This window comes from Salvelinus namaycush, chromosome 5 (genome assembly GCF_016432855.1).
Source record: "Salvelinus namaycush isolate Seneca chromosome 5, SaNama_1.0, whole genome shotgun sequence".
In the NCBI taxonomy this organism is placed as follows: Eukaryota; Metazoa; Chordata; class Actinopteri; order Salmoniformes; family Salmonidae; genus Salvelinus; species Salvelinus namaycush.
This window is the reverse complement of record NC_052311.1, coordinates 27,107,785-27,133,603: the sequence shown is the minus strand read 5'-3', so window position 1 is coordinate 27,133,603 and position 25,819 is coordinate 27,107,785. Positions and strand designations below refer to the sequence as shown.

The 25,819-nt window shown below is 41.7% G+C and overlaps 2 protein-coding genes across 3 annotated transcripts; one reads left to right on the top strand and one right to left on the bottom strand.

The window, feature by feature from the left end:
• Positions 1-3,279: 3,279 nt before the first annotated feature.
• LOC120047466 (PDZ domain-containing protein 11-like) lies at positions 3,280-4,307 on the bottom strand. Of its 2 annotated transcripts, none has more exons than XM_038992995.1 (5): positions 4,215-4,307; positions 3,959-4,099; positions 3,687-3,785; positions 3,464-3,524; positions 3,280-3,314 (listed from the first exon to the last, which is right to left on the bottom strand). In XM_038992995.1, the coding sequence occupies exons 1-5, from the start codon at positions 4,305-4,307 to the stop codon at positions 3,280-3,282; spliced, it is 429 nt and encodes a 142-aa protein (XP_038848923.1). The 2 variants fall into 2 exon arrangements, with proteins under 2 accessions (XP_038848923.1, XP_038848924.1); XM_038992996.1 differs by having other exon boundaries at positions 3,687-3,787; positions 4,018-4,099.
• Positions 4,308-7,476: 3,169 nt separating this feature from the next.
• Positions 7,477-23,330, top strand: gdpd2 (glycerophosphodiester phosphodiesterase domain containing 2). Its single transcript, XM_038992994.1, has 15 exons — positions 7,477-7,616; positions 10,295-10,596; positions 17,352-17,455; positions 17,657-17,750; positions 17,831-17,890; positions 18,072-18,170; positions 18,641-18,734; positions 19,090-19,235; positions 20,456-20,538; positions 20,707-20,866; positions 21,041-21,244; positions 21,351-21,499; positions 22,009-22,156; positions 22,411-22,493; positions 23,028-23,330. Exons 2-15 carry the CDS (start codon positions 10,510-10,512, stop codon positions 23,098-23,100), a joined length of 1,584 nt encoding a protein of 527 aa, XP_038848922.1. The 5' UTR covers positions 7,477-7,616; positions 10,295-10,509; the 3' UTR covers positions 23,101-23,330.
• Positions 23,331-25,819: the final 2,489 nt, after the last annotated feature.

The window sequence follows — 25,819 nt, the reverse complement described above, 5'->3', positions numbered from 1 at the left end:
ATAATAGTACTATATACATTGGTGATTGTTCAAACTGGGAGGAGTGAGAAAAACTCTCAGAAAAACTGGTCATTTTCCCAATTAGGAGCATAAATACTGGCTAATACAACCACCATGTTGAATAATTTGTCCTGCACAATAACAAAACAGCCATTTTTGTACAATATAACTTTTGATTCTACAAACTGAACATCTCTATGAATCAAAATAGGAAAGCCACAGAATTGAGCATGAAACTTGAATTGTAATATCTACAAGAATCCTCTCTGTTTGTGTCTAGAATGATCTGTCATGCGTAGATGTGTTTCCTGGAGATACACTATATCCACTGTTAATTTCTGTAAATGGGCAAATACCCTTTTTATTTTTACCGGGTGGTTCAAACCGTGCATGTTCCAACTTTAGTTTAGTTGCTGCACTGCCTAGCCTATTTGGCAATGCCATAGTTAAGAGTAAGGCTATGCAAAACCTTTGAAAATCTCTGCAAGGGGGACAGGGAGGTGGGGAGGGGGAAAAATAACAGAATATAAGATAAAAAGAAAAGTAACATCCATTCACATTGAGGGGAAGGAGAAGCTGCACTAACCCCTAGTACACACGTACACCCTGCACTAACCCCTAGTACACACTTTCACCCTGCACTAACCCCTAGTACACACTTACACCGCTTACCGATAACCGCTTACCTAGCGATTCTGAGCCTCACCAGAATGTGTGTACCCCAAATGTTTTGTTGTTGTTGATATTTAAACAGTGATCAGTAACTTCCTTGCTATATAGCATAACATACAACCTTCAAATGTACATTTAAATGTAACTTATAGTATCTGAGCCCAAGACTAAATCTCTCAGAGTGGTTACCCTGGTTACTTTGGCGTTCTGTAACACTTCAAGTATGTTTATTAATTTAGGATAACCTCAAATGATTCAGTCAGCAGGCCATTAAAAGGATATAAAACTCAGTTTAAAATACCAACAGCGAACAGATGTTTGTACATAATGTAATGTGCCACAATACACAATAGCCCCTTTCAAATCACACAAATCAACCCCCTCTTATTGCTAAAAGAACATGACTATGCAGGTCAAGAATCATTCCTTGAACTTGTATGTCCTCTAGTGGATTTAGTTGGTATGACATGTACAGACGTACATTTTTATACCCTGGTGCATTATAAATATTCTTTGAATATCATTACACTGTTCTCATATATACATGCACACACAATAGGGGTAACCAGTTTAGCATTTAGTATTCACAATGTTCTGGTCAGAGGTGAGTGAAAGCAGATTGGTTAATAAAAAATAAATCACAAGGACTGCAAGCTTTTGTCCAGTACACTCAATCCCTTGATGGCATTTTCAGTGATGAGAACTTCCCTTAAGAATATGTCCCTACTCACTCAAGGGTTTTTCTTTATTTTTGCTATTTTCTACATTGTAGAATAATAGTGAAGACATCAAAACTATGAAATAACATATGGAATCAGGTAGTAACCAAAAAAGTGTTAAACAAATTAAAAAATATTTCATATTTGAGATTCTTCAAATAGCCACCCTTTGCCTTGATGACAGCTTTGTAGACTTACCATTCCCTCAAACAGCTTCACCTGGAATGCTTTTCCAACAGTCTTGAAGGAGTTCCCACATATGCTGAGTACCTGTTGGCTGCTTTTCCTTCACTCTGCGGTCCGACTCATCCCAAACAATCTCAATTTGGTTGAGGTCACGTGATTGTGGAGGTCAGGTCATCTGATGCAACACTCCATCACTCTCCTTATTGGTCTAATAGCCCTTACACAACCTTGGTGGTGTGATGGGTCATTGTCCTGTTGAAAAACAAATGATAGTCCTACTAAGTCCAAACCAGATCCGATGGCGTATCGCTGCAGAATGCTGTGGTAGACATGCTGGTTAAGTGTGCCTTGATTTCTAAATAAATCACAGACAGTGTCACCAGCAAAGCACCACCACACCATAACACCTCTATGCTTAACGGTGGGAAATACACATGCGGAGATCATCCATTCACCCACACTGCGTCTCACAAAGACACAGTGGATGGAACCAAAAATCTCCAATTTGGACTCCAGACCAAAGGACAAATTTCTACCGGTCTAATGTCGTGGCCATGTTTCTTGGCCCAAGCAAGTCTCTTCTTATTATTGGTGTCCTTTAGTAGTGGTTTCTTTGCAGCAATTCGACCCTGAAGGCCTGATTCACACAGTCTCCTCTGCAGTTGATGTTGAGATGTGTCTGTTACATTTATTTGGGCTGCAATTTCTGAGGCTGGTAACGCTAATGAACTTATCCTCTGCAGCAGAGGTAACTCTGGGTCTTCCATTCCTGTTGCGGTCTTCATGAGAGCCAGTTTCATCATAGCGCTTGATGGTTTTTGCGACTGCACTTGAAGAAACTTTCAATTAACTGATCTTCATGTCTTAAAGTAATGATGGACTGTCATTTCTCTTTGCTTATTTGAGCTGTTCTTGCCATAATATAGACATGGTCTTTTACCAAATAGGGCTATCATCTGTATACCACCCCTACCTTGTCACAACACAACTGATTGGCTCAAACGCATTAAGACGGAAAGAAATTCCACAAATGTACTTTTAACAAGGCACACCTGTTAATTGAAATGCATTCCAGGTGACTACCTCATGAAGCTGGTTAAGAGAATGCCAAGAGTGTGCAAAGATGTCATCAGCATCTTTGAAGAATCCCAAATATAAAATATATTTTGATTTGTTCAACACTTTTTTGGTAACTACATGATTCCATATGTGTTATTTCATAGTTTTGATGATTTTACTATTATTCTACAATGTAGAAATAGTACAAATAAAGAAAAAACGTGGAATGAGTAGGTGTGTCCAAACTCTTGACTGGTACTGTATATATAAACAAATTATTATAATAATAATAAAACACCTGGTTTTCTGAGCAAGTGAAGTGAGTTCGGAAAAACTGAAAGTATTCATTTTAGAAATAGTTTTCACAAACACAAACTTTATATATCCGAACTCCAAATCAAATAGTATTCGCAAAAATAACATGGTCACTGTGGCAGGTTTTATTTTGATTGCCGATTTTCTGCATTTCTCAAAAGTCCCATCAGGTAGCCTGATTTCAGATGTGTCCATGTAAACAGGAATATTATGGAAATCGTTCTTCTTGCCAAGCATGTAAACATTTTAAACAAACTATTATATTAACCTTACTATCCTTACATGTAACCATACTGTTTCTCACTCTCCCGTGGAACTTTTCTGTCACCTAGTGCACAGTCCTCTCCTTCTGTCTCTGGTAGTCTATGGTAAACAGGAAGTTACATAACAACCATTCAACAAAAACTTCACAGGTTGCAGAGGTATAAAGCATAAATGACACCGTATCCAGTAGATACAATTTAGGCACTTTCTTAATATTACATGGCGGAGCAGGTGAAAGCAACGCTTACTGTAGAGAAAGAAGCGCACCCTCATCAGAATCTCCCTGGCAGTCTTCAGAATCTCTACAGCCTGAGAGGAGAAGAAACTATTTCTATGAGAAATGTATTCCAAAAACAATTAACCTTTTTTTAAACACAAGTTAGTGTTGAGGTTCAAAATGAAGTAATGAGATTTATCAAAAGGTGTAGTGTTGTGTCTATAGTGTTGTATGGTCTACGGTACATCACTGACCCTCGAGTGCTCTATGTCCTGGAAGTCCACCTCATTGACAGACAGCACCTGATCTCCCTCCTGGAGCCCTGCACTATGGGCGTCCGAATCTGGGACCACCTAGCAACATACACACAAAGAGATTAAGGAGAAGGGAGATTACTGACAAAATGAAAAAGCAAAAACATATATTTAAAAACAATGAAAGTGTCTGAGAAGTGTAGGCTAGCTAGATCAGCACTCATTGGGCAGTTGCACCAGTCTCAGCCTCAGCCTCTCTCTGTCACACACACCTTGGAGATGAAGATGCCCAGCTGGGAGGCCTTTCCCCCACGGATGTTGAAGCCTAGCTGTGCCCCTGGAGGTTTCTTCAACACAATGGTGCGTGGCAGGAACTGAGTCAACTCATTGTTGTAGTCAGGATGGTGGATCCGCTACACCGACAGACAGGACACAGAGGGAACATCATTGAAGATCTGAGGTGGCAGTGAACTAGACTGGCTGTTGACAGTGTTATGACAAGGTATGGATGTCATCTCAGGCTCATACCTCCTGAGGGGCTATCCATGCTGGGGGACTCTCATAAGAAGGTAAAAAGACCACAGGGAGTTGGTAGTCATCATATGGGATCTTTTGGTCCATGGTTTCAAAACCTATTGGTCCAAAAAAGACATAGCCAATGATCATTTCTGCATGCTATAGTCTCCAAAACAAAATGTTACGTTTGTTAGGAGGCTGTGTGGAATAGGAGGGTTTAAATGAGGAACAATTACCGGTCAGGTGCGCTCCATGGTTTTTGCGTCCCTGATTAATTAACGAATCACAATTTTGGGGTGCACCTGGCATTTGGGGGGGGGGGCTTCATTTGGGTGGCCAAGAGGTTTTTCAGGATTGGAGATGGGGACAGGAAGATTGGCGGAAAGTGAGAATGAGTGGGTTACAGTGGCGAAGAAAAAGGGAAACGAGAAGTTAAGCTATGTTGGAAAATAGGAAACCACTAGACTCATTATTAGTCAGAGTGAGGGTTTTGGATCAATGCTACTTGGGAAATCCGTTTAACGTCTCCAGGAAAATCTGGAATGTGTTGGAGTCGGTGAAAGTCACAAGAAGTGGTCTCATTTAGAAATGTTTGTTCATTTGTGGTGCAGAAGAAGTGTGTTTATAGACAAAAAAAAGATATCTGAGTGGAATGTTTCCTGTATGTAAATAAAGGCAGAGGATATTACTGAAGATATTGATGGAGTGGTTGGTGCACGTTGACTGACTTGGAAAAAATAAGTTCACTTCATTCATGCTACTGTACTTTGAGGAAGAGTCTCTCTCTTCTCATATAAAGTTAGGATTCACGAAATACCCTGTAAGAGCTTTTGTGCACAAGCCCCTTCAGTTTCATGAATGTAAAAGATTTGGCCATGTGTCAAGCGTGTGCAGAAGGGAAGAGTATCGTATGCCAGATGAAGTGAAATGCTACAACTGTGGAAGTCAACATGCGCCTGAATTCCTGGGGTCCCCTGTTAGGGTGAAGGAGAATGAGGTGGCAAGGGTAAGGCGTGTCCAGCGTGTCTCCTATCTGGAGGCGGTAAGATTGGAAGGAACGATTGGCGGGGAAGAAACAATGGTAGTTCTCATCAACCGAGGGATAGTGAAATGCTACATGTTAAAAAGGTGGGCTTTGTATTATTTATTGCAATGGTCATAAACTGAACAGCACAAGCGGAGAGAAGAAGTCTAAGAAAATTGGAATCATTGTGAAATGCTGCTGAACGTTTATTGGGTCTTCGGGAACTCACAGCCGAGGCCGTGCAAAAAAATCCTGTCGGTAAATGTTCCGCCATGACAGGCCTCTGATCCTGTGTAGGGATGTATTTTGAAGTGGAATGAGATTGAAGAAGTGGGATGGGTTTTCTTAGTTGACATGTTTAATTTTGTATGACGTCGTTTTTCCCCATTTCCAGCAATGTTTTTGTTGTTGTTTCTTATTCAATACACCGTCCAGCTGATGGCGGTAATACACCATTAACATTGGATGCCAACCGCCGTTGAACCCCATCGAAGAAGAAGAATAATATAAAGAAGATGATTTCCAGAGATGTGATTCTGGGCAGCAGAGATTACAGACGCACGGAAGACAATTTAGCTGAATACACAATATGCTAGTATTCACAGGAGGTTTGCCTTAACAATTTAGTGACCCACAACAGTGGGTCACTAAATGTATTGAATAGGGACTCGAATCAAATTCAATTCCAATAACGTTACGAGCTCAGCCATTATTAGTAGCAGCATTTTTCATGATAGCAACAGCAACCTGTTCTAACATTTGTTGTTAGGTAGCTACAGTAGCCGGTGATGACAAAATACTGCAAGTGTAGTAAATCAACTACAGATTACATGAAATGTTACAATGAATCCAAAACCTAAACAGTTATTTTATTGTCATGGCCTCTAGCTAGCTACAAAAAGCAACAACAAAGATCTTACCAGGCTAAAAAGACAATTTCCCTTTCAAACAAACGCCCTGCTGGCGCATTATAATCATCGATGCAATGGATGCGCATGTGCACTTACAGAGAGCCCCGCTATAATATATAGACTCCATAATAAAAGTATGAAAGTAGTTTACGTAGAACACAATGAAATAAATACAAGCATATGATATGTTTCATATTTATTTCGAACGTGGTCAAGTGCTCAGTTAAGATGCCGAGATTCAGTGTATGTGTCCATAACATCTGCTCCAGATATAAGATATCAGCCTATGTTGCTATTGCACTTCAAGGTGTAGCCTAGCAGAGGACTGTAGTGGTCTGATGTGAGAATTAATCGTAATATCTCTGTAATTACATGTATTATGCCCCTATGGGATTCAAAAAGTTCATATAGGGATGTTCCCCAGTAGCCAGATGACCCCCATATTTAAAATACACCAATTAGGCAAAACTCAAAATATAAACTGAACAGATATAGATTAAATGCAATAGCCCTATCATCTCTGTATACCTCCTGTGAAAAACCCAGGTGTCTTTTTCCTTTGTAGCCTACATGTTCATCTTGGCCAATAGTAGATTAGCAAGTTATTTGTGAGACAATTTCCAACAGAAATAGAGCATGACATGCATTCTGTCGCGCTTTTAAGTGTGGTTAGGTAATGTTGCTGAAAGGGATTTAAGTCTCAGTAACAACTTCCACTTGACACGTTTTAAATCGTGCTCAGTTCCCTTAAGCTTAATTGAACTGTTTTCGGAGCAGTAGTATTGACCTAAAGTTCTGTATGAAATAGTGCAGACATCGCATACAGAAGCCCTAACAGGTGTTCTAACACTATAAAGGGATATTACAAATTACAAAATGACATATTGGTTTCCTTACCCTTTAACCAGTCTATGTACAATGTATGACAGCACTCCATGCTTTGTTAGCATGTGGAAACCGTGCCAGGGAAACCTAACCAAAGCATGGATTGTTGTCTCACCTTGTCCATGGACTGCTTACAGGGTAAGGAAACCAAAAAATCGTTTTGTAATTTGGGTGAACTATCCCTATTATAGGACTATCCATATGTGAACTGTCCATTTATTTAGTCTATTGATGAGTTAGGTAATGTGAAAAACGTGTCTGCCTCTACCCCTAGATTCTAATTTATCAATAGTATTAAAAATGCGCTCAAAGCATTTATCTGCAATTGTAGGCTACGTACGTTCAGGCGACTTGCCTCCCTCCGCATACCCCTCCCCTTACTACTTTAGAAACTTGCACCCATTCATTATGATTCATTTACATTCCGGGCACGGATTTCCACAAAGAACGGGAGTGGATGACAGAACAACAGACACAGAAAAGAGGTAACGAAATATAGTGGACTGGACTAGAAAAAGTTGATGAACAGAATATCACCGGCTGTTACAGTGTTGCAACACTACAAGAGAGACGCACACATTATATTATCTCAAGGTATGATGCACCTCACTCCTTTTACTAGCCTATTGTATTTTAATGCCTTGTCAAATTAACTCAAATTGATTAATATATCTACATATTTCAACTAAATCGATTGACCGGGTTAAACACTGAGTTTGAACAGAGATAGTTATTCATGCTCAATGGTAAGTTGTTTTTAAACTTTGGTCAAATGAGGAGAACATTTGAAATGTCCTGTAATTGTAGATACAATACTTTATGTGGTTCTGATGCAGACAGACCACATTCTAAATAACAAAATTCACTCAGTACAGGGTTTACCACAGAAAGGGTTCAATATTAGGCTTTCTGTCACTCACTTTTGTATGACATTGTATTACCTTTTTATGTCAACATGAGTGAGTTAACTAAATATTTTTAACTTCAAATCCAGGACAGTTAAGACACATTGAGGGATGCAATGGAAATGGACTTAAATGTGGTAACAGGACATTGTTACAATAAATTGTGAGACATTTCATTCTATTTCCTGATTTTAAAGTCAAGTTCTCAAAGGTGGAACAATCAGGTTTAGATCAAACTCGTCCCAATATGTCTCAACTTTCTCACCACCATAGTTTGAGAAAGTCATTATTGCTTAATGTGATGATAACTCTCAAAACATAACATCTATTGTCATGCCCAGGATCTTATGGATCATTACAACATTATAAATGTTGAAGTGAAAAAGGGCATTCATGATTCCATTTCAAAGTTCTATTTAGAAAGGTAGGTGATAAACATGTTGGAATCTTGGCTCAATTTTTTTTTCTTCACTTTATCTGTTCTGATCAGTAACCCTTCCTTATTACCGTGTTGAATACCTGACTACCTGTGCCTACCCTCGCCTACCTAGCAAACATTGATATGCTATGTACATTTTTTGCCAAGTCCCAGTGCTTGATGTGTGCCAAGTTGTGAATCATGCCTTCTCACACTCGCAACACTGCTGAGTTTGTCTTGGCCTTGACATTACTATTGTTAAGAGTAAATGCTACAGTATACAATTGTTTCAGAAACAGAGATGTTTCTTCTAACAAATATGTATTGTTTTTTAGGCCCATGCTTATCGGAACACTCTCCCTGTTGATTGTCAGACGCTTTTTATTCCATGTGTTTATTTATTCGTCTTGTAATGGGGACATTTAAGACCACTAAAGTTCGTATTTAGTTCAGAGGGATCAACACAATGCTTAGCATTTGGGGATTTTCTGTAATACACCTCATTTCAAGTGATCTGTTTGTGGCATTCAGTGTTGATGGTCACTAGACTTGATACTGCATGTTATGGATGGTTCCTCAAAATCTGTTGATAGTGATTGACGCCAGACTGTATGTACAAGGACTGAGAACACACTGATTATTCACTGTTGTATTGTATTATGACATACTGTGGAGACTGTATGATTCTGTAGCAGCTGACAAAGTCTCTTTTTCAAGGGAGCCCTGGCCAAGAAGTGGTAGGTTTAAAGGAGGTTTCCACCAAGCATCCTGAAATTCACTTCTGTGCCTACATTCTTAGTCTGTAGATTTGTAGGCATAGACAACTTACATTACAATGGCAAATGATCTGGTTTCCTGCTCAGATTTCTCTTGACTTTCACTTCTTTCCAGTTGTCGACCTGCTCAGACATGTTCCTGTGATCATATGGTTCTCCTCAATCCAACCTGATTTTTAGAGAAGGGCTTTTCCTCAGCACAAAATACCTTCACACTATTTCATACTGGCCCCTATCTATACGTGTTGACTTTTCTTTCTTTCTCTTAAATACTTGTTTTGGATTATGGACTTGTCGACCAAATACCTATTCAAACAAAATGTGTCAGGTCTGAAGTTTGCTTAACACACCTCAGCCCTTGACCAACAGTATACATTTGATTATCTGATACATATTAATGGCGAAAATCCCCAAACAAATATAATAACTGACCAAGTACATTTCGCTTGTTTTTACAATCAGCTAATAGTTATTCATTTTCAAGGAAAGCTCAACGAGTGTTCTAACTTGATGAATTAACAGCTCATGCTTTAAAAAAGACTTGTCAGACTTTCCCGAAATGGATCAATAGACGGTCTAATGTCAATTTGGTTTACAATGTGGTAGAACTCTTTTAAACTTTTCATGTGTTTTTTTATTTTGTTTTTGTTATGTGGGCACTGGGCACTGTGCCCTAATTCTATATCATCACCCCAGTGAAGAGAATAAGGGGGTAGCAGGTTTACATGTATCTGCCCCAGCCTGTTCACTGAATATTCTTCCCTCACCTCATTCTTCCCTCATCCATCTTTTAGCTCTCTTTGTAGAGTAATATTTCAATATTGTGAAGGCTTAATATCTTGGTTTCATAATAACAGGTCACCAGTCCCCCGAGCTAATCCCCCGGTTGAAGTCTGTACATCTCTGCACTGCAACCCCCTGCTGACGATGAGCCCCCTCCTCCTTCTTCCTCTCCCTCCCTACTCCCACGGAACTGAGTGTCTTATGGTGGGATCTCACTCTCAGGCCTCTCCGTGGTACTCTCACAGAACCCCACAGGGTTGGCCATTTTCAGCAGCTCCCCAACTTAGAATTTCTATTCAGGAAGTTATTGAACAGGGATGGCCCTAATACTCACAAATATTCCCTGTTTTTCCCCTCAGTCTTTTTTCTCTCTCCTCCTACACTGTGTAGGTTTAGAGTGGTGAGTCAGCCCACTGCGGAGCGGAGCCCCTCTCCTCACATACAGAGCTGCCAGACAAGGTGTTCTCCAGGAGTGTCCCCCCCCACCACTCTATCCAGCCCCTCAAGGCTGAGAGGATCAAATAACTACACAACAGGACCGACAGGATCCACACTCCTCTGGACAGGATATCCTTTTAGTTGATAGTAATTGAGGAGAGGAGGTGATGATGTCTGAGGACAGCTGTGGCCGAATATGCTGCAGGGTAATGTATAGCTGCAACTGGAGGCACCCCAGTGAGAGGAAACGAAAAGTGAGTACTGTTGTGGACCCAGATTTAGATTTTTGCGTAGAATATAGCTATAGAACATACATTAAGATGATTAACAGTTTTGGTACTAACTTCTCATACATTACCATCATTATCCTCAACTTTGGTTTATATACTGTAATTCCATGTAGTTGTTTTAGTGACTTCTCCCAGGTGAGTCAGGCCTACATGTAAATGTTAAAATGGCTTTGGTATGTGTTGTAATGTCAATCATCGTCATCATCATCATCTATGTCATCATCTATGTCATCATCTACGTCATCACCATCCAGCAGCAACAGTCACTATCATTCCATTGGACAGCATTCAGTGGATGCATGAGGATGTTTCCCCTTTATAAACTCACCGTGGGTGTATAATAGGAAGCCTCTATTCCTAGGCATGTGAGATGTGGATGGATGTTATTGGAGAGGCATCCGTTCATTCAGACCTGTTGTGTAAATAAGAGCAGGATAATTGGGAGGAGGGAGATTGTGGTGCATATTAGAGCATGTGAATATGTGCTAGGACTAATTGCTGAACTGAACTCACAGGAACTCACAGGTAAAAGGTGATCTGGGACAGGACTACAAAGGGGACAAACCATTAGTGTCCAAGGGGAGGGGGGTTTCTGTTCGGACACAATTGAGGTTGGTTGAATGGTGGATGCCGGTGTGTTTGATGACTGTATTGATTCCCAATAAGTGTGGAGGCATGGAACAGCAGGTGAAACCAAACATGAGGAGGCGTTGGAGTGACTCAAACATCCCAGAGGGAGCTGAGCCCCTTAGAAATATCACATGTACAGTCTACATAAACACACACTCACACAATCACAAACACAAAAACACACTTTTTGGGTCGACCAGCCACACAAGAAAACTCAATGAATATGTACTTCTAAACCATAGCTAGGGGTTATATATACAGTGGATTCGGAAAGAATTCAGACCCCTTGACTTTGTCCATATTTTGTTACGTTACAGCCTTATTCTAAAATTGATTAAATCGTTTTTTTCCCATCATCAACCTACACACAATACCCCAAAATGACAAAGCAAAAACAGGTTTTTAGAAAGTTTTGCAAATGTATTAAAAATTAAAAACTGAAATATCACATTTACATAAGTATTCAGACCCTTTATTTAGTACTTTGTTGAACCACCTTTGGCAGCGATTACAGCCTTGAGTCTTCTTGGGTATGACTCTACAAGCTTGGCACACCTGTTTTTGGGGAGTTTCTCCCATTCTTCTCTGCAGATCCTCTCAAGCTCTGTCAGGTTGGATGGTGAGCGTTGCTGCACAGCTATCTTCAGGTCTCTCCAGAGATGTTTGATCGGGTTCAAGTCCAGGCTATGGCTGGGCCACTCAAGGACATTCAGAGACTTGTCCTTAATCCTCTCCTGCGCTGTCTCGGCTGTGTGCTTAGGGTCGTTGTCCTGTTGGAAGGTGAACCTTTGCCCCAGTCTGACGTCCTAAGCCCTCTGGGGAACGTCGAGTCTCATAGCAAGGGTCTGAATACTTACGTAAATCAGGTATTTCAGATAATTTAATTTTAACACATTACATTTGCATCCGGAAAGTATTCAGACCCCTTCCCTTTTCCACATTTTGTTAAATTACAGCCTTGTTCTAAAATTGATTAAATAAAAACATTTCCTTATCAATCTACACACAATACCCCATAATGACAAAGCAAAAATAGGTTTTTAGATTTTTTTTGCAAATGTATTAAAAATAAAAAACAGATATACCTTATTTACTTACGTATTCAGACCCCTTGCTAAGAGACTCGAAATTGAGCTCAGGTGCATCCTGTTTCCATTGATCATCCTTGAGATGTTTCTACAACTTGATTGTAGTCCACAGCGGTTGATGTAATCCGAGCAAGGGTAACATTCCAGAGAGACATCAGAGACTGTAACGTTCTTTGCTTCACGGAAACATGGCTCACTCGAGAGACGCTAACGGAGTCGGTGCAGCCAGCTGGTTTCTTCACGCATCGCGCCGACAGAAACAAACATCTTTCTGGTAAGAAGAGGGGCGGGGGTGTATGCCTTATGATTAACGAGACGTGGTGTGATCATAACAACATACAGGAACTCAAGTCATTCTGTTCACCTGATTTAGAATTCCTCACAATCAAATGTCGACCGCATTATCTACCAAGGGAATTCTCTTCGATTATAATCACAGCCGTATATATTCCCCCCCCAAGCAGACACATCGATGGCCCTGAACGAACTTTATCTGACTCTTTGTAAACTGGAAACCACACACCCTGAGGCTGCATTCATCGTAGCTGGGGATTTTAACAAGGCTAATCTGAAAACAAAACTCCCTAAATTCTATCAGCATATCGATTGTGCTACCAGGGCTGGTAAAACCTTGGATCATTGTTATACCAACTTCCGCGACGCATATAAGGCCCTCCCCCACCCTCCTTTCGGAAAAGCTGACCACCACTCCATTATGTTGCTTCCAGCCTACAAACAGAAACTAAAACAGCAAGCTCCCGCGCTCAGGTCTGTTCAACGCTGGTCCGACCAATCTGATTCCACTCTTCAAGACTGCTTCGATCACGTGGATTGGGATATGTTCCGCATTGCGTCCAACAACAACATTGACGAATACGCTGTTTCGGTGAGCGAGTTCATTAGGAAGTGCATTGACGATGTCGTACCCACAGCAACGATTAAAACATTCCCAAACCAGAAACCGTGGATTGATGGCAGCATTCGCGTGAAACTGAAAGCGGAACCACTGCTTTTAACCAGGGCAAGGTGACCGGAAACATGACCGAATACAAACAGTGTAGCTATTCCCTCCGCAAGGCAATCAAATAAGCTAAGTGCCAGTATAGAGACAAAGTAGAGTCGCAATTCAACACCTCAGACACAAGAGGTATGTGGCAGGGTCTACAGTCAATCACGGATTACAAAAAGAAAACCAGCCCCGTCGCGGACCAGGATGTCTTGCTCCCAGACAGACTAAATAACTTTTTTGCTCGCTTTGAGGACAATACAGTGCCACACACGGCCCGCTACCAAAACTTGCGGGCTCTCCTTCACTGCAGCCGAGGTGAGTAAAACATTTAAACGTGTTAACCCTCGCAAGGCTGCAGGCCCAGACGGCATTCCCAGCCGCGTCCTCAGAGCATGCACAGACCAGCTGGCTGGTGTGTTTAAAGACATATTCAATCAATCCTTATCCCAGTCTGCTGTTCCCAAGAAAGCTAAGGTAACTGAGCTAAACGACTACCGCCCCGTAGCACTCACTTCCGTCATCATGAAGTGCTTTGAGAGACTAGTCAAGGACCATATCACCTCCACCCTACCTGACACCCTAGACCCACTCCAATTTGCTTACCGACCCAATAGGTCCACAGACGACGCAATCGCAACCACACTGCACACTGCCCTAACCCATCTGGACAAGAGGAATACCTATGTGAGAATGCTGTTCATCGACTACAGCTCAGCATTTAACACCATAGTACCCTCCAAACTCGTCATCAAGCTCGAGACCCTGGGTCTCGACCCCGCCCTGTGCAACTGGGTCCTGGACTTCCTGACGGGCCGCCCCCAGGTGGTGAGGGTAGATAAAAACATCTCCACCCCGCTGATCCTCAACACTGGGGCCCCACAAGAGTGCGTTCTGAGCCCTCTCCTGTACTCCCTGTTCACCCACGACTGCGTGGCCATGCACGCCTCCAACTCAATCATCAAGTTTGCGGACGACACTACAGTGGTGGGCTTGATTACCAACAACGACGAGACAGCCTACAGGGAGGAGGTGAGGGCCCTCGGAGTGTGGTGTCAGGAAAATAACCTCACACTCAACGTCAACAAAACAAAGGAGATAATTGTGGACTTCAGGAAACAGCAGAGGGAGCACCCCCCTATCCACATCGTCGGGACAGTAGTGGAGAAGGTGGAAAGTTTTAAGTTCCTCGGTGTACACATCACGGACAAACTGAATTGGTCCACCCACACAGACAGCGTTGTGAAGAAGGCGCAGCAGCGCCTCTTCAACCTCAGGAGGCTGAAGAAATTCGGCTTGTTACCAAAAGCACTCACAAACTTTTACAGATGCACAATTGAGAGCATCCTGTCGGGCTGTATCACCGCCTGGTACGGCAACTGCTCCGCCCACAACCGTAAGGCTCTCCAGAGGGTAGTGAGGTCTGCACAACGCATCACCGGGGGCAAACTACCTGCCCTCCAGGACACCTACACCACCCGATGTCACAGGAAGGCCATAAAGATCATCAAGGACAACAACCACCCGAGCCACTGCCTGTTCACCCCGCTATCATCCAGAAGGCGAGGTCAGTACAGGTGCATCAAAGCAGGGACCGAGAGACTGAAAAACAGCTTCTATCTCAAGGCCATCAGACTGTTAAACAGCCACCACTAACATTTAGTGGCCGCTGCCAACATACTGACTCAACTCCAGCCACTTTAATAATGGGAATTGATGGAAATTATGTAAAAATGTATCACTAGCCACTTTAAACAATGCCACTTAATTTAATGTTTACATACCCTACATTACTCATCTCATCTCATATGTATATGTATATACTGTACTCTATATCATCTACTGCATCTTGCCATCTTTATGTAATACATGTATCACTAGCCACTTTAAACTATGCCACTTTATGTTTATATACCCTACATTACTCATCTCATATGTATATACTGTACACTATACCATCTACTGCATCTTGCCTATGCCGTTCTGTACCATCACTCATTCATATATCTTTATGTACATATTCTTTATCCCTTTACACTTGTGTGTATAAGGTAGTAGTTGTGGAATTGTTAGGTTAGATTACTTGTTGGTTATTACTGCATTGTCGGAACTAGAAGCACAAGCATTTCGCTACACTCGCATTAACATCTGCTAACCATGTGTATGTGACAAATAAAATTTGATTTGATTTGATTTGTGGTAAACTCAATTGATTGGACATGATTTGGCAGGGCACACACCTGTCTATATAAGGTCCCACAGTTGACAGTGCATGTCAGAGCAAATGAGGTCGAAGGAATTGCCATGAGGTAATAGGAATTGTCCTTAGAGCTCTGAGACAGGATTGTGTAGAGAAACAGATCAGGGGAAGGGTAACAAAAAAATTCTGCAGCATTGAACGTCCCCAAGAACACAGTGGCCTCCATCATTCTTAAATGGAAGAAGTTTAGAACCACCAAGACTCTTCCTAGAGCTGGCCGCCTGGCCAAACTGAGCAATCGGGGAAGAAGGGCATTGGTCAGGGAGGTCACCAAGAACCCGATGGCCACTCTGACAGAGCTCCAAAGTTCCTCTGTGGAGATGGGAGTACCTTCCAGAAGGACAACCATCTGTGCAGCACTCCACCAATCAGCCATTTATGGTAGAATGGCCAGACGGAAGCCACTCCTCAGTAAAAGGCAGATGATAGCCCACTTGGAGTTTCCCAAAAGGCACCTAAAGGACTCTCAGACCATGAGAAACAAGATTCTCTGGCTGATGAAACCAAGATTGAACTCTTTGGCCTGAATGCCAAGCGTCATGTCTGGTGGAAACCGGGCACAATCCCTACGGTGAAGCATGGTGGTGGCAGCATTATGCTGTGGGGATGTTTTTCAGCGGCAGGGACTGGGAGACTAGTCAGGATTGAGCGAAAGATGAACTGAGCAAAGTACAGAGAGATCCTTGATGAAAACCTTCTCCAGAGAGCTCAGGACCTCAGACTGGGGCGAAGGTTCATCTTCCAGCAGGACAACAACCCTAAGCACACAGACAACGTAGGAGTTGCTTTGGGACAAATCTCTGAATGTCCTGTGGCCCAGCCAGAGCCCGGTCTTGAACCCAATCGAAAATCTCTGGACAGACCTGAAAGTAGCTTTACAGTGACGCTCCCCATCCAACCTGACACAGCTTGAGAGGACCAGCAGAGAAGAATGGGTCAGGGTGTGATGTGGGTGGGCATTCTATGTTTGTATGTCTAGGTTTTGTATTTCTATGTTTTGGCCTGGTATGGTTCCCAATCAGAGGCAGCTGTCTATCGTTGTCTCTGATTGAGAACCATACTTAGGTAGCCTGTTTTCCCACTGGTAGTTGTGGGTGTTTGTATCACCTGTCAGAACTGTTTCGGTTATTCTTTTTATTATTTTGTATTTAGTGTTCAGTTTCGAATAAATAATATGAACACGTATCACGCTGCACCTTGGTCCTCACCTTCTTCTTCTGAATGCCGTTACACTACCCAAGAAGATTTTAGGATGTAATCGCTGCCAAAGGTGCTTCAACAAAGTACTGAGTAAAGGGTCTGAGTACTTATGTAAATGTGATATTTCCATTTATTTTATTTTATAGAAATGTGCAAAGATTTCAAAAATCCTGTTTTTGCTCTGTCATTATGGGGCATTGTGTGTAGATTGACGGAAAAAACGATTTAAACAATTTTAGAATAAGGCTGTAACGTAACAAAATGTGGAAAAAGTTAATGGGTCTGAATACTTTCCGAATGCACTGTGTATGATTATTTTCACCTGTTCCCCGGAGATAAATCTAATTAATTGGATTAAATTCTGCGTACAGTTTCTGACTGTCGAAACAACCTGTACACACACTTTTAATTGTATCCTGGAAGGTAAGTGTTTTCCTGTCAAACAAGTTTAGTAATCAATGAGTTCTTCCAATGTGAGGAACAATTTGAACAGGTTTCGAGTTCCAGCAGTAATGATGAACTCTCCTTGCTATAGTGTTCCTGCTGCTGGTTGTCGGTCCTTACCGCTGTGTCCCTGCTCACTCTCTTCTGGATGTACGTCTGTCTGATGGCTTTCAATGACCGTGAGGATGTCAACTGGTGAGCTTGGTCATACAGCTTCGGACACACACACACACACACACACACACACACACACACACACACACACACACACACACACACACACACACACACACACACACACACACACACACACACACACACACACACACACACACACACACACACACACACGTTCACAGACCCTGTGATCTTCTACCCTCTTTTGTCCCCTACCAGGAAGGCCTTTTCCATTCTTAAACTGTGGGTGAACTGGTTCATGGTGCTGATCGTTATCGCTGCCGTACTGACCATCTACTGCATCCTGTTACTGGTGAGGGAGACAATTCATATACCTATCAATGTATTTATGTAGTTGACATTAGCTGTGTTGTAATGACTGTTTAATTGCAGGTCTTTGCGCTGGTCCAACTTGCCTTGAAAGAGCCTTTGGACTTACACTGTCTACACAAGGTATTAGGAATATTATGTGTTCCTGGAATGTTTCCCTCTGCATGTGTTACAAGAAGTATCCAGCTATATTGCTAGGTTGCATAACATGAATGATAATTGCATAGATGATTAACAATATGAACTAACCTAGGTATGATCTGTATTGATTGCATTGTATTGTCTTGTGGTTTGCTCTGCACAGTTGTTCCTGTTTTTAGGTGTGGTCTTCATCGCCCTGGGCACCACTGGAATAAGCCTACAGTGGAAAAAAGAGTGGCACACTGTTCTCCTGTCACTACAGGTATAGTAAGGCTAAAGTATCGCAGCATGGAACCGTCTATTAGGTGTGTGGTGTGTGTGTGTGTGTGTGTGTGTGTGTGTGTGTGTGTGTGTGTGTGTGTGTGTGTGTGTGTGTGTGTGTGTGTGTGTGTGTGTGTGTGTGTGTGTGTGTGTGTGTGCGTGCGCGGCATGGCGCGTTGGTGAGAATGTTAGAGCTATAGTGAGATGTGAAGCAGGTTTTGGGGCGGCAGGTAGCCTAGTGGTTAGAGCTTTGGGCCAGTAACCGAAAGGTTGCTCGATCAAATCACCGAGCTGACAAGGTAAATATCGATCGAACAAGGCAGTTAACCCACTGTTCCTAGGCCGTCATTGTAAATAAGACTTTGTTCTTTACTGACTTGCCTAGTTAAATAAAGGTTAAATATATATATATTTTAAAGAATAAATGCGTTTGGGGTCAGAGCTTTGGTATGTAACATTGATCTCCCTCAGGCCACGGCTCCATTCCTACAGATGGGAGGGGTTGGAGCCCTGACCTTGGTAAGCTGCCTGGTGTTCCAGTGTTTCCAAAGGACCCGCAGAATAGGTCAGTGCTGATACTGAACTCCTTCAATAGAAATACACAAACACTCACCATGACATCAATAATATGAGACATCCAGTAGCCTACACACCAATATACAGGTATATTAGTTCAATAGAATTGAGTTCTGTGAAAACTGGGCGGCACAATCCTAATTGCGAATGTAAGTCGCTCTGGATAAGAACGTCTGCTAAATGACTAAAGCGTAAATGTAATGTAAAATGAATGATTGTACCAGCTGTATGAACTAATTCAGTTGACTAAATGCAGCATCTTCTTTCTTTGCCTTTTTCTATTCACAACAATAGTTCAAGTATGACTGTTTCATTTGTTAACCTGTGTCTGTTTGTGTCCCCAGCCTCTAAGATCCTCATCATGGTACTGTTTGCTGGCGTGTCGGTGGCAATCTTCCTCAGCCCCCTCCTCATCCAATCCCCTTGTCTGGTGGAGGAGAAACAGCTGCCCCCTAAACCTGCCCTCATTGGTCATCGCGGAGCACCAATGGTGAGGAAGTGCATCCTGCTCAGTCTATTTCTCATACCCTACATTAGTTATATTGCCTCAATATTAAAGGTCTAAGCTGGAAAACTATTTACATAGCTTCAAGACCATCATCCAAAAATGGCTTATGTGTTACCATTTTACTGTTGTCATAAATTCCATAATCATCCCTTATGATTCAGTAGGCTAACGGATAAATCATCAAATAGTGTAGATACAGTATAACCAAATTACTTTAGGATTAGTGTTTACATTGCACTGAGCACATATCCCTATTTCCATCACTTGCCAGTGAATCAGAGGGCTTGAACTCAACGTTCCCTCTAACCTCCATCCGACTGCCGCGCAGAAGAAATGTGAGCCTGCACAAAGAAGCACGAGATTGAACTTCGCTCAACTTTATACAGTTTTCCCCTTTAGTTAACACTATCAACTTTTCGCTCTACTGTGGGAATTGTGATCGAATCAACCCAACATTAGCCACTTTCAATGTAACATACCGAAACACAACGAACTATTCACGATTTAGTATGCAAAACTAACTGCAAGATATTTTCTTGTACAAAGAGTGCATTGGAGTAGGATTCTATTTCAGTAGACATTGTATTTTGAGACAGTCTTGAATAAGCTAAGTAGCCAATAGGCAGAGTGTAGCATAATTTGTCCGATTCTCTGTAATGATGGTATGAAGGACAAGTGGATAAACAGTTTGATGTCAAGCCTGCATGTTTTTTTTTCAAAAGTCTCATGGAATGTATAGGCATTGCACACCACACATTGGTTGCTACTGTAGACTGAATGATAGAACAGCTATTTCCATGTTCAAATGTTATGGGATGCATTTTTCTTCATCATTTTTTATGGTAGGCTGCTCTGGTAGGCCGACATTATGATCAAATAGCCACAGTAGCCTACTTGGCCACTGTTAAAACTGTAAGTTAAAGTGGGTACAGCCTCAGTGTTCACCGTAAAGCGCGCCGGAAGTTGCACAGAATTTGACAAAGTTCAAGTTTGCGGTTCAGCAGACCTGAAATTTGCTCAGTGCTGAATTCTTTTTGAGGCAACATTCCTCTATGAGGGCCCCACATGGCATGTTGCTCTGCCCCCATTACATTGCTCCACTCTTCTCTACTATCGCCACAATAGGCCCACTCAGCTTAGCTGTGTCATCTGTATTTAGCACAGGAGTGTTTCTCACACATCTGTCCTCTCTCTGTGTTCAGCTAACCCCAGAGAACACCCTGATGTCGTTCAGAAGGAGTGTGGGGTGCGACGTGATCGCCTTTGAGACGGACGTGCAGCTCAGGTACCCGGGGGACTAAGGCTGCTTCATCTATACATAGACGTTGCAGAGTTGTGAAGGATCAAACGTGCACTGCTGTTTTAAATTGTTTTCCGTTTAATAATAATAACACGTGGGATTTATATAGCGCTTTTCAAAGACGCAGTTTATTGACGTTTCTTCCTTCCCCAGTAAGGACAGAGTTCCTTACCTGATGCACGACCACGGAAGCCATTTCCTGAGGAGGACTACAGATGTTCTACATAAGTTCCCTGGGAAAGACTTCAACCACAGCACAAACCTCACTTGGGAGGAGCTACAGGAATTAAACGCTGGTGATTGGTTCCTGAAGGTAAGGGTGATATCCAATTTCACAAGCATCCCTTGTATATTGTAGTTGGAAATCATTTCAGAAGGTTTACTTGAAAATTCCTTATATACTGTAGATCCTTTACATTTTGATTACAATTTGAACTCTACCAACTCGTTGACATAATGACATCCATAATATGGATGTCTTCCTCAGACGGATCCGTTCTGCTCAGTCTCCCAGCTGTCAGAGCAGGAGAAGAAGACAGCTGGGAACCAGAGTGTTCCCTCCCTTCTGCAGTTGCTGGACCTAGCCAAGACTCATAACACCTCTGTCATCTTTGACCTAAAAAATGACGACAACAATGACACTATCGACACTGTGAACACCATCCTCAAATCTGGCATCCCCCAAGACCTGGTGAGTAGAATGTCTATCAGTATCACCGCTTTATCATTCCTGTCCTGTGTAGTTAAAGTCTTATTACAGTTGTATGACAGTGTTTTTTTGTCGTTTCTCTCTCTAGATCCTCTGGCTTCCCCCCAAACACAGGGGGGATGTGAGGGAGGTCGCACCAGGGTTCATACAGGTCTACAACGATGTGTCTGATATGGACCTTGACAGAGGAGACCATCTGAATGTCAAATACAGTGCGTTGAGTGCCACAGAGATTGGGTGAGTAGCCTACCTCAAAGCGCCCACACTTTTCTCAGAGCTGTAGCCAAATAAACCTTAATTCCAGAACCACATTCTACTCTTCCTGTGCTGACTGACTGCTGCAGGGCAAACAATAGTGTCACAATGAAAAGTGTTGGTGTGCTGAGACAAAGAACTGGCATTGTTGTAGATGGAGACACACGCTGCTTCAGGGAAGAATGAGACTCATATCATGTTTTCACCCAGGTGTGTTTTTTAATGGCTGAGAGCCCAGTAGTGAAACGTTCTCATGGGATGATAGTTTCTGTTGGTTTAGGGAAACGAACAGCTCCAAAGATGATGGGAAAGTGTTGTCTGAACAAACATGATGTGTGCTTTAATAGTATGACATGTTATGATTGATCACTAATGTCTGTAGTCTTTGAGAAGTGTCATGTTTGCTGAAGTAGCTCTGTGTGAGCTGAGCTCTTTCAACTAATCTTTGAATTACCAACTAAATTTGTGTTTTTGTGTCTTCCATGTGCCAGGGAGCTTCGGAGCAGGAATGTGTCAGTGAACCTGTGGGTGGTGAATGAACCATGGCTCTTCTCTCTGCTGTGGTGCTCGGGGGCCAACTCTGTGACCACCAACGCCTGCTCCCTCCTACAGGACATGACCCAGCCTGACTGGACAATGGTGAGGGACTCACATCAAACCTCTCTTCTTCACTCTTCCATAGACACTCCCTCTTCAAAAGTCAATGCGATCACCCCACCCTGACATTGTAATTCTCACAAAGTCAATGTTGTGTTTGAACATTAGCTAACATATATTATGATATCCATGTGTAGCATTGAACTTGACATTTTCTTGTTCAATGCTGTGTTTTTAATCTTGTGCGCGATCTATGGGTCATATGAATGTACCTACTAGGTGTGTATGTGTTTCAGAGACCTGATAGATACAGAATGATATGGATCACAGTGGACCTGGGGTCATTGCTCATAATGGTCACACTGTTCATTTTACAGAGGTGAGTAGAACACTACCATTGTTTGTAAAAGACAATGGAAACAGTGTTTGTAATTTGATTACTTGATTTGTTTCACTTTACAATGTTTACAGTAATTATGTACGGTACTAACTGCTAAGATAATTGCTATCTATGTATCCTGTATTATGAATCTTTAAGATTGCTATTGTTAACTTTGATATAATACATGTCATTCATGTCATTCTTGTCTTGATGGTTTAAATAATTTAATCTGTAGTGTAGTGGTTGCATTAATGACATGCAAAGATAACAACTGCTGTATTTGTCCTTACGGTCACATAAACTAGGATGTACAAGGGCATCATATAAAGATAATCTTTTAAATGTGTTATTTAACCTTTATTTAACTAGGCAAGTCAGTTAAGAACAAATTCTTATTTACAATGACGGCCAACCCCGGCCGAACCCTAACCGACTACGCTGGGCCAATTGTGCACCGCCTTATGGTATACAGATGATGATGATACAGATGACGAAGTGGAATAATTATTTTGTGTGTGATTATCTCTGCAGGGAAAGAGAAGCAAAGAAAGGATTTTCCGGCTGGAATCAGAGAGAACTGTCCCTCTTCTTACCCTCTGAATAGTTTGAATTAAGCCTAAAGAAACAGAACAGCCTGGATCCAGACGACCCCCCCCCCCATTAATAATATACTGTCTGAATGGTTAAGCCTTGAATCAGGGAGGAATTCAGCCCATTTAAATTACAGTATTTAAAAAATGGTGGATCACATACATAGAGTACATTTTACTTGCCTGACGACTCAAACTGGGGCGGCAGGTAGTCTAGTGGTTAGAGCGTTGGGCCAGTAAGCGAAAGGTTGCTAGACCGAATCTCCGAGCTGACAAGGTAAAAATCTGTCATTCTGCCCCTGAACAAGGCAGTTAACACACTGTTCCTAGGCTGTCATTGTAAATAAGAATTTGTTCTTAACTGACTTGCCTAGTTAAATAAAGCTAAAAAAAAAAAAACTGAATTACTCCGCTGCTCTGTTGTTCGCTACATACTTCCGTCTGAGACTGCCACTATTGAACTCGTTTGAGGTGATGTCATAATGAGAGGTGTTGTACAAAACAAAGTAATCAGCAATTGGATCATCTCTAACCAATCAGTAGCAAAGCCAATGATTGATTTTCAAACCTCAGCTTTACCCACGTGTGTTCTGGCTCTGGCCCAGGCCCAACCCATCATATTCAGGGAACGATTAGAATGTTTTTGCCATTATAGAAATTGTCATGGAGTTACTCGGATCCAGACTCATTGCAAAGAAGAAACTAACATCCATGGGCATGGCGTACCGTTTGGCCAGATGCAAGGAGTTTGGGTAGCCAGGCAAACATTTTACATTCGTCATGAGAATTTATGAACAAAGTTGTAAAGAGTATATTCTTACAGAAAATATATTTGTGTAACACTTTATTTGTAAAAAATAAATAAATAACATAACTGGTTCACTCTACACATCAAGTTTAACCTTATTTGGAAACTATTGGTGTTGCTGATAAATGTCAGCACTATTTACAGTGCACTTAAGGTTACATTCTGAAGGAGAGATTTTCCAATCCAGATTTGACGTGTATGTGTTAATGAAATTAACGTGTTATGATGAGTTATGTGTCTGTGTGAATTCACTGCATAAAAAAAAATATGCAGTAATACCTTGGAATGTGTTCAATCGCTACAGGTAGGGCTCCTTGGTAATATGAAAGTATCTTCTACAACCACTAGATGGCAGGTGTAACCACATTTTTGTGAGACGGTCAAATTCGAAGTGTCAAACTATTGAATATTTTTTGTTGGCTATATGAAAAATATCTAAAGGGAATTGTTTTTCGACAATATTGTAGCGATATTTTTCCACGATGATGATGGTGATAATTATGATTTAAGTCTAGCAAAAGTATCCCCAAAAAACAAAAAATGTTTTAATTACGAATTTTCGGTCTATAGACCCCCATCGACGGTCTACATACTCATCTACAGTTATCAGATAATTAATCGAGGTGCCGGAGGGTGACCCAGAAACACTTTCACTTTTTAACAGAATTTGCGGAGACGTCTCTTGCCAAATGGATTACAGCTGCTGCCGCTACAGTAACAGTTCAGTGTTGTGCGAATTTGGGAGTGTCTGTTTCGGTAGTAAAATTGAAAAATGCGTGATTAACCTAATTGTGGGGGAGAATAACGGGGTACAAACATCAACTCTGTTAAATCTGTCTTCTGGTTTGTTTGGTTAGTTTTCGGCTTGCCTCGAATAGTTGTCCTCAGAATATTTTTCTATACACCATGGTCCACAAATATGGTAAGTGCCTACATACTTTTTGGTAAATGTTTTGTTTGTGTACAAGGTTTAAACTATCGTAAACGTTTATTCGATACTGTTTTTAGAACATTTAGGTTTATTCGCTGTCATAGCCGAAAAGTATTGACAAGCAGAAAATTGCAGCAACGTATCCGTGTTTTTTTTCTCACTTTGTTGCCAACTATGAAGCCAGAATCGAATGAATTAACGTTAGGTTGTACATTTTTGGAAGAGACATGTAAACAGGAAGTATTTTTCCATTAATTTATATATACTGACATGGAGCACTTTCACACTGCCATGGTAAGGGAAGTAGTTTACTTTACTCATAATAAACTTTAGGTAGTTGTAGTAAAGCGAGTGAGGCACATCACAAGGCTGTTAATTACGCTACACCTCCCACCTGGCTTCGGTAAACAGCTGTGCACGCGCATGCATTCTATACTTAGACTACTGCAGTTCTGATAACAGACAGTCCCTTTCCCTGCCCATAGCAGCACCAAAAGTTAGAGATACTCTTCAACAATGAATAAAACTATGCACCAACTCTATCCGTGTGCTTTGAGCATGACAATTGTACAATAGCCTATGACATGAGTGTGCCCGATAAAACCATAATTTGAGGCTTTTCTTAGTATTCATTTAGGCTTGTCTTATGCTGTGGTAGAATAATATTGCCACTTGTTTCAAGGACCAAAATGGTCATGTGCACATCACATCTGATCAGTTTCTTAACATTTCATCACAATGACTGGCTTGGTGAGGGTGTTAACTTGAAGCATCCCTGTTGTCAGACACAGAGAGGGCAGTGGGTCTGCTGAGACAGTACCAGGACAGTCTGACCAGTCCAGAGGAACAGGCCCTGAAGGCCAGCGTGGGGAAGGTCTCCACCATATTCGGCAGCCAACTCTTTCATGCACTATTAGGTAAGACACAGAAAATACATATATTGAGGCTTTCACTATTATTATTTCATGAATAATGAACCCACAGGGCACAGACG

What these genes read in the sequence shown, in the direction of transcription:
- LOC120047466 (XM_038992995.1), bottom strand. Translation starts at nt 4,307, where the DNA reads ATGGACCAAAAGATCCCATATGATGACTACCAACTCCCTGTGGTCTTT. An exon ending in CATGGATAGCCCCTCAGGAG is followed by an intron (nt 4,100 to 4,214) that starts GTATGAGCCTGA and finishes CTGTCGGTGTAG; the next exon opens with CGGATCCACCATCCTGACTA. An exon ending in TGGGCATCTTCATCTCCAAG is followed by an intron (nt 3,786 to 3,958) that starts GTGTGTGTGACA and finishes GTATGTTGCTAG; the next exon opens with GTGGTCCCAGATTCGGACGC.
- gdpd2 (XM_038992994.1), top strand. Translation starts at nt 10,510, where the DNA reads ATGATGTCTGAGGACAGCTGTGGCCGAATATGCTGCAGGGTAATGTAT. An exon ending in CCAAAGGACCCGCAGAATAG is followed by an intron (nt 18,735 to 19,089) that starts GTCAGTGCTGAT and finishes TTGTGTCCCCAG; the next exon opens with CCTCTAAGATCCTCATCATG. An exon ending in TTGAGTGCCACAGAGATTGG is followed by an intron (nt 21,500 to 22,008) that starts GTGAGTAGCCTA and finishes TCCATGTGCCAG; the next exon opens with GGAGCTTCGGAGCAGGAATG.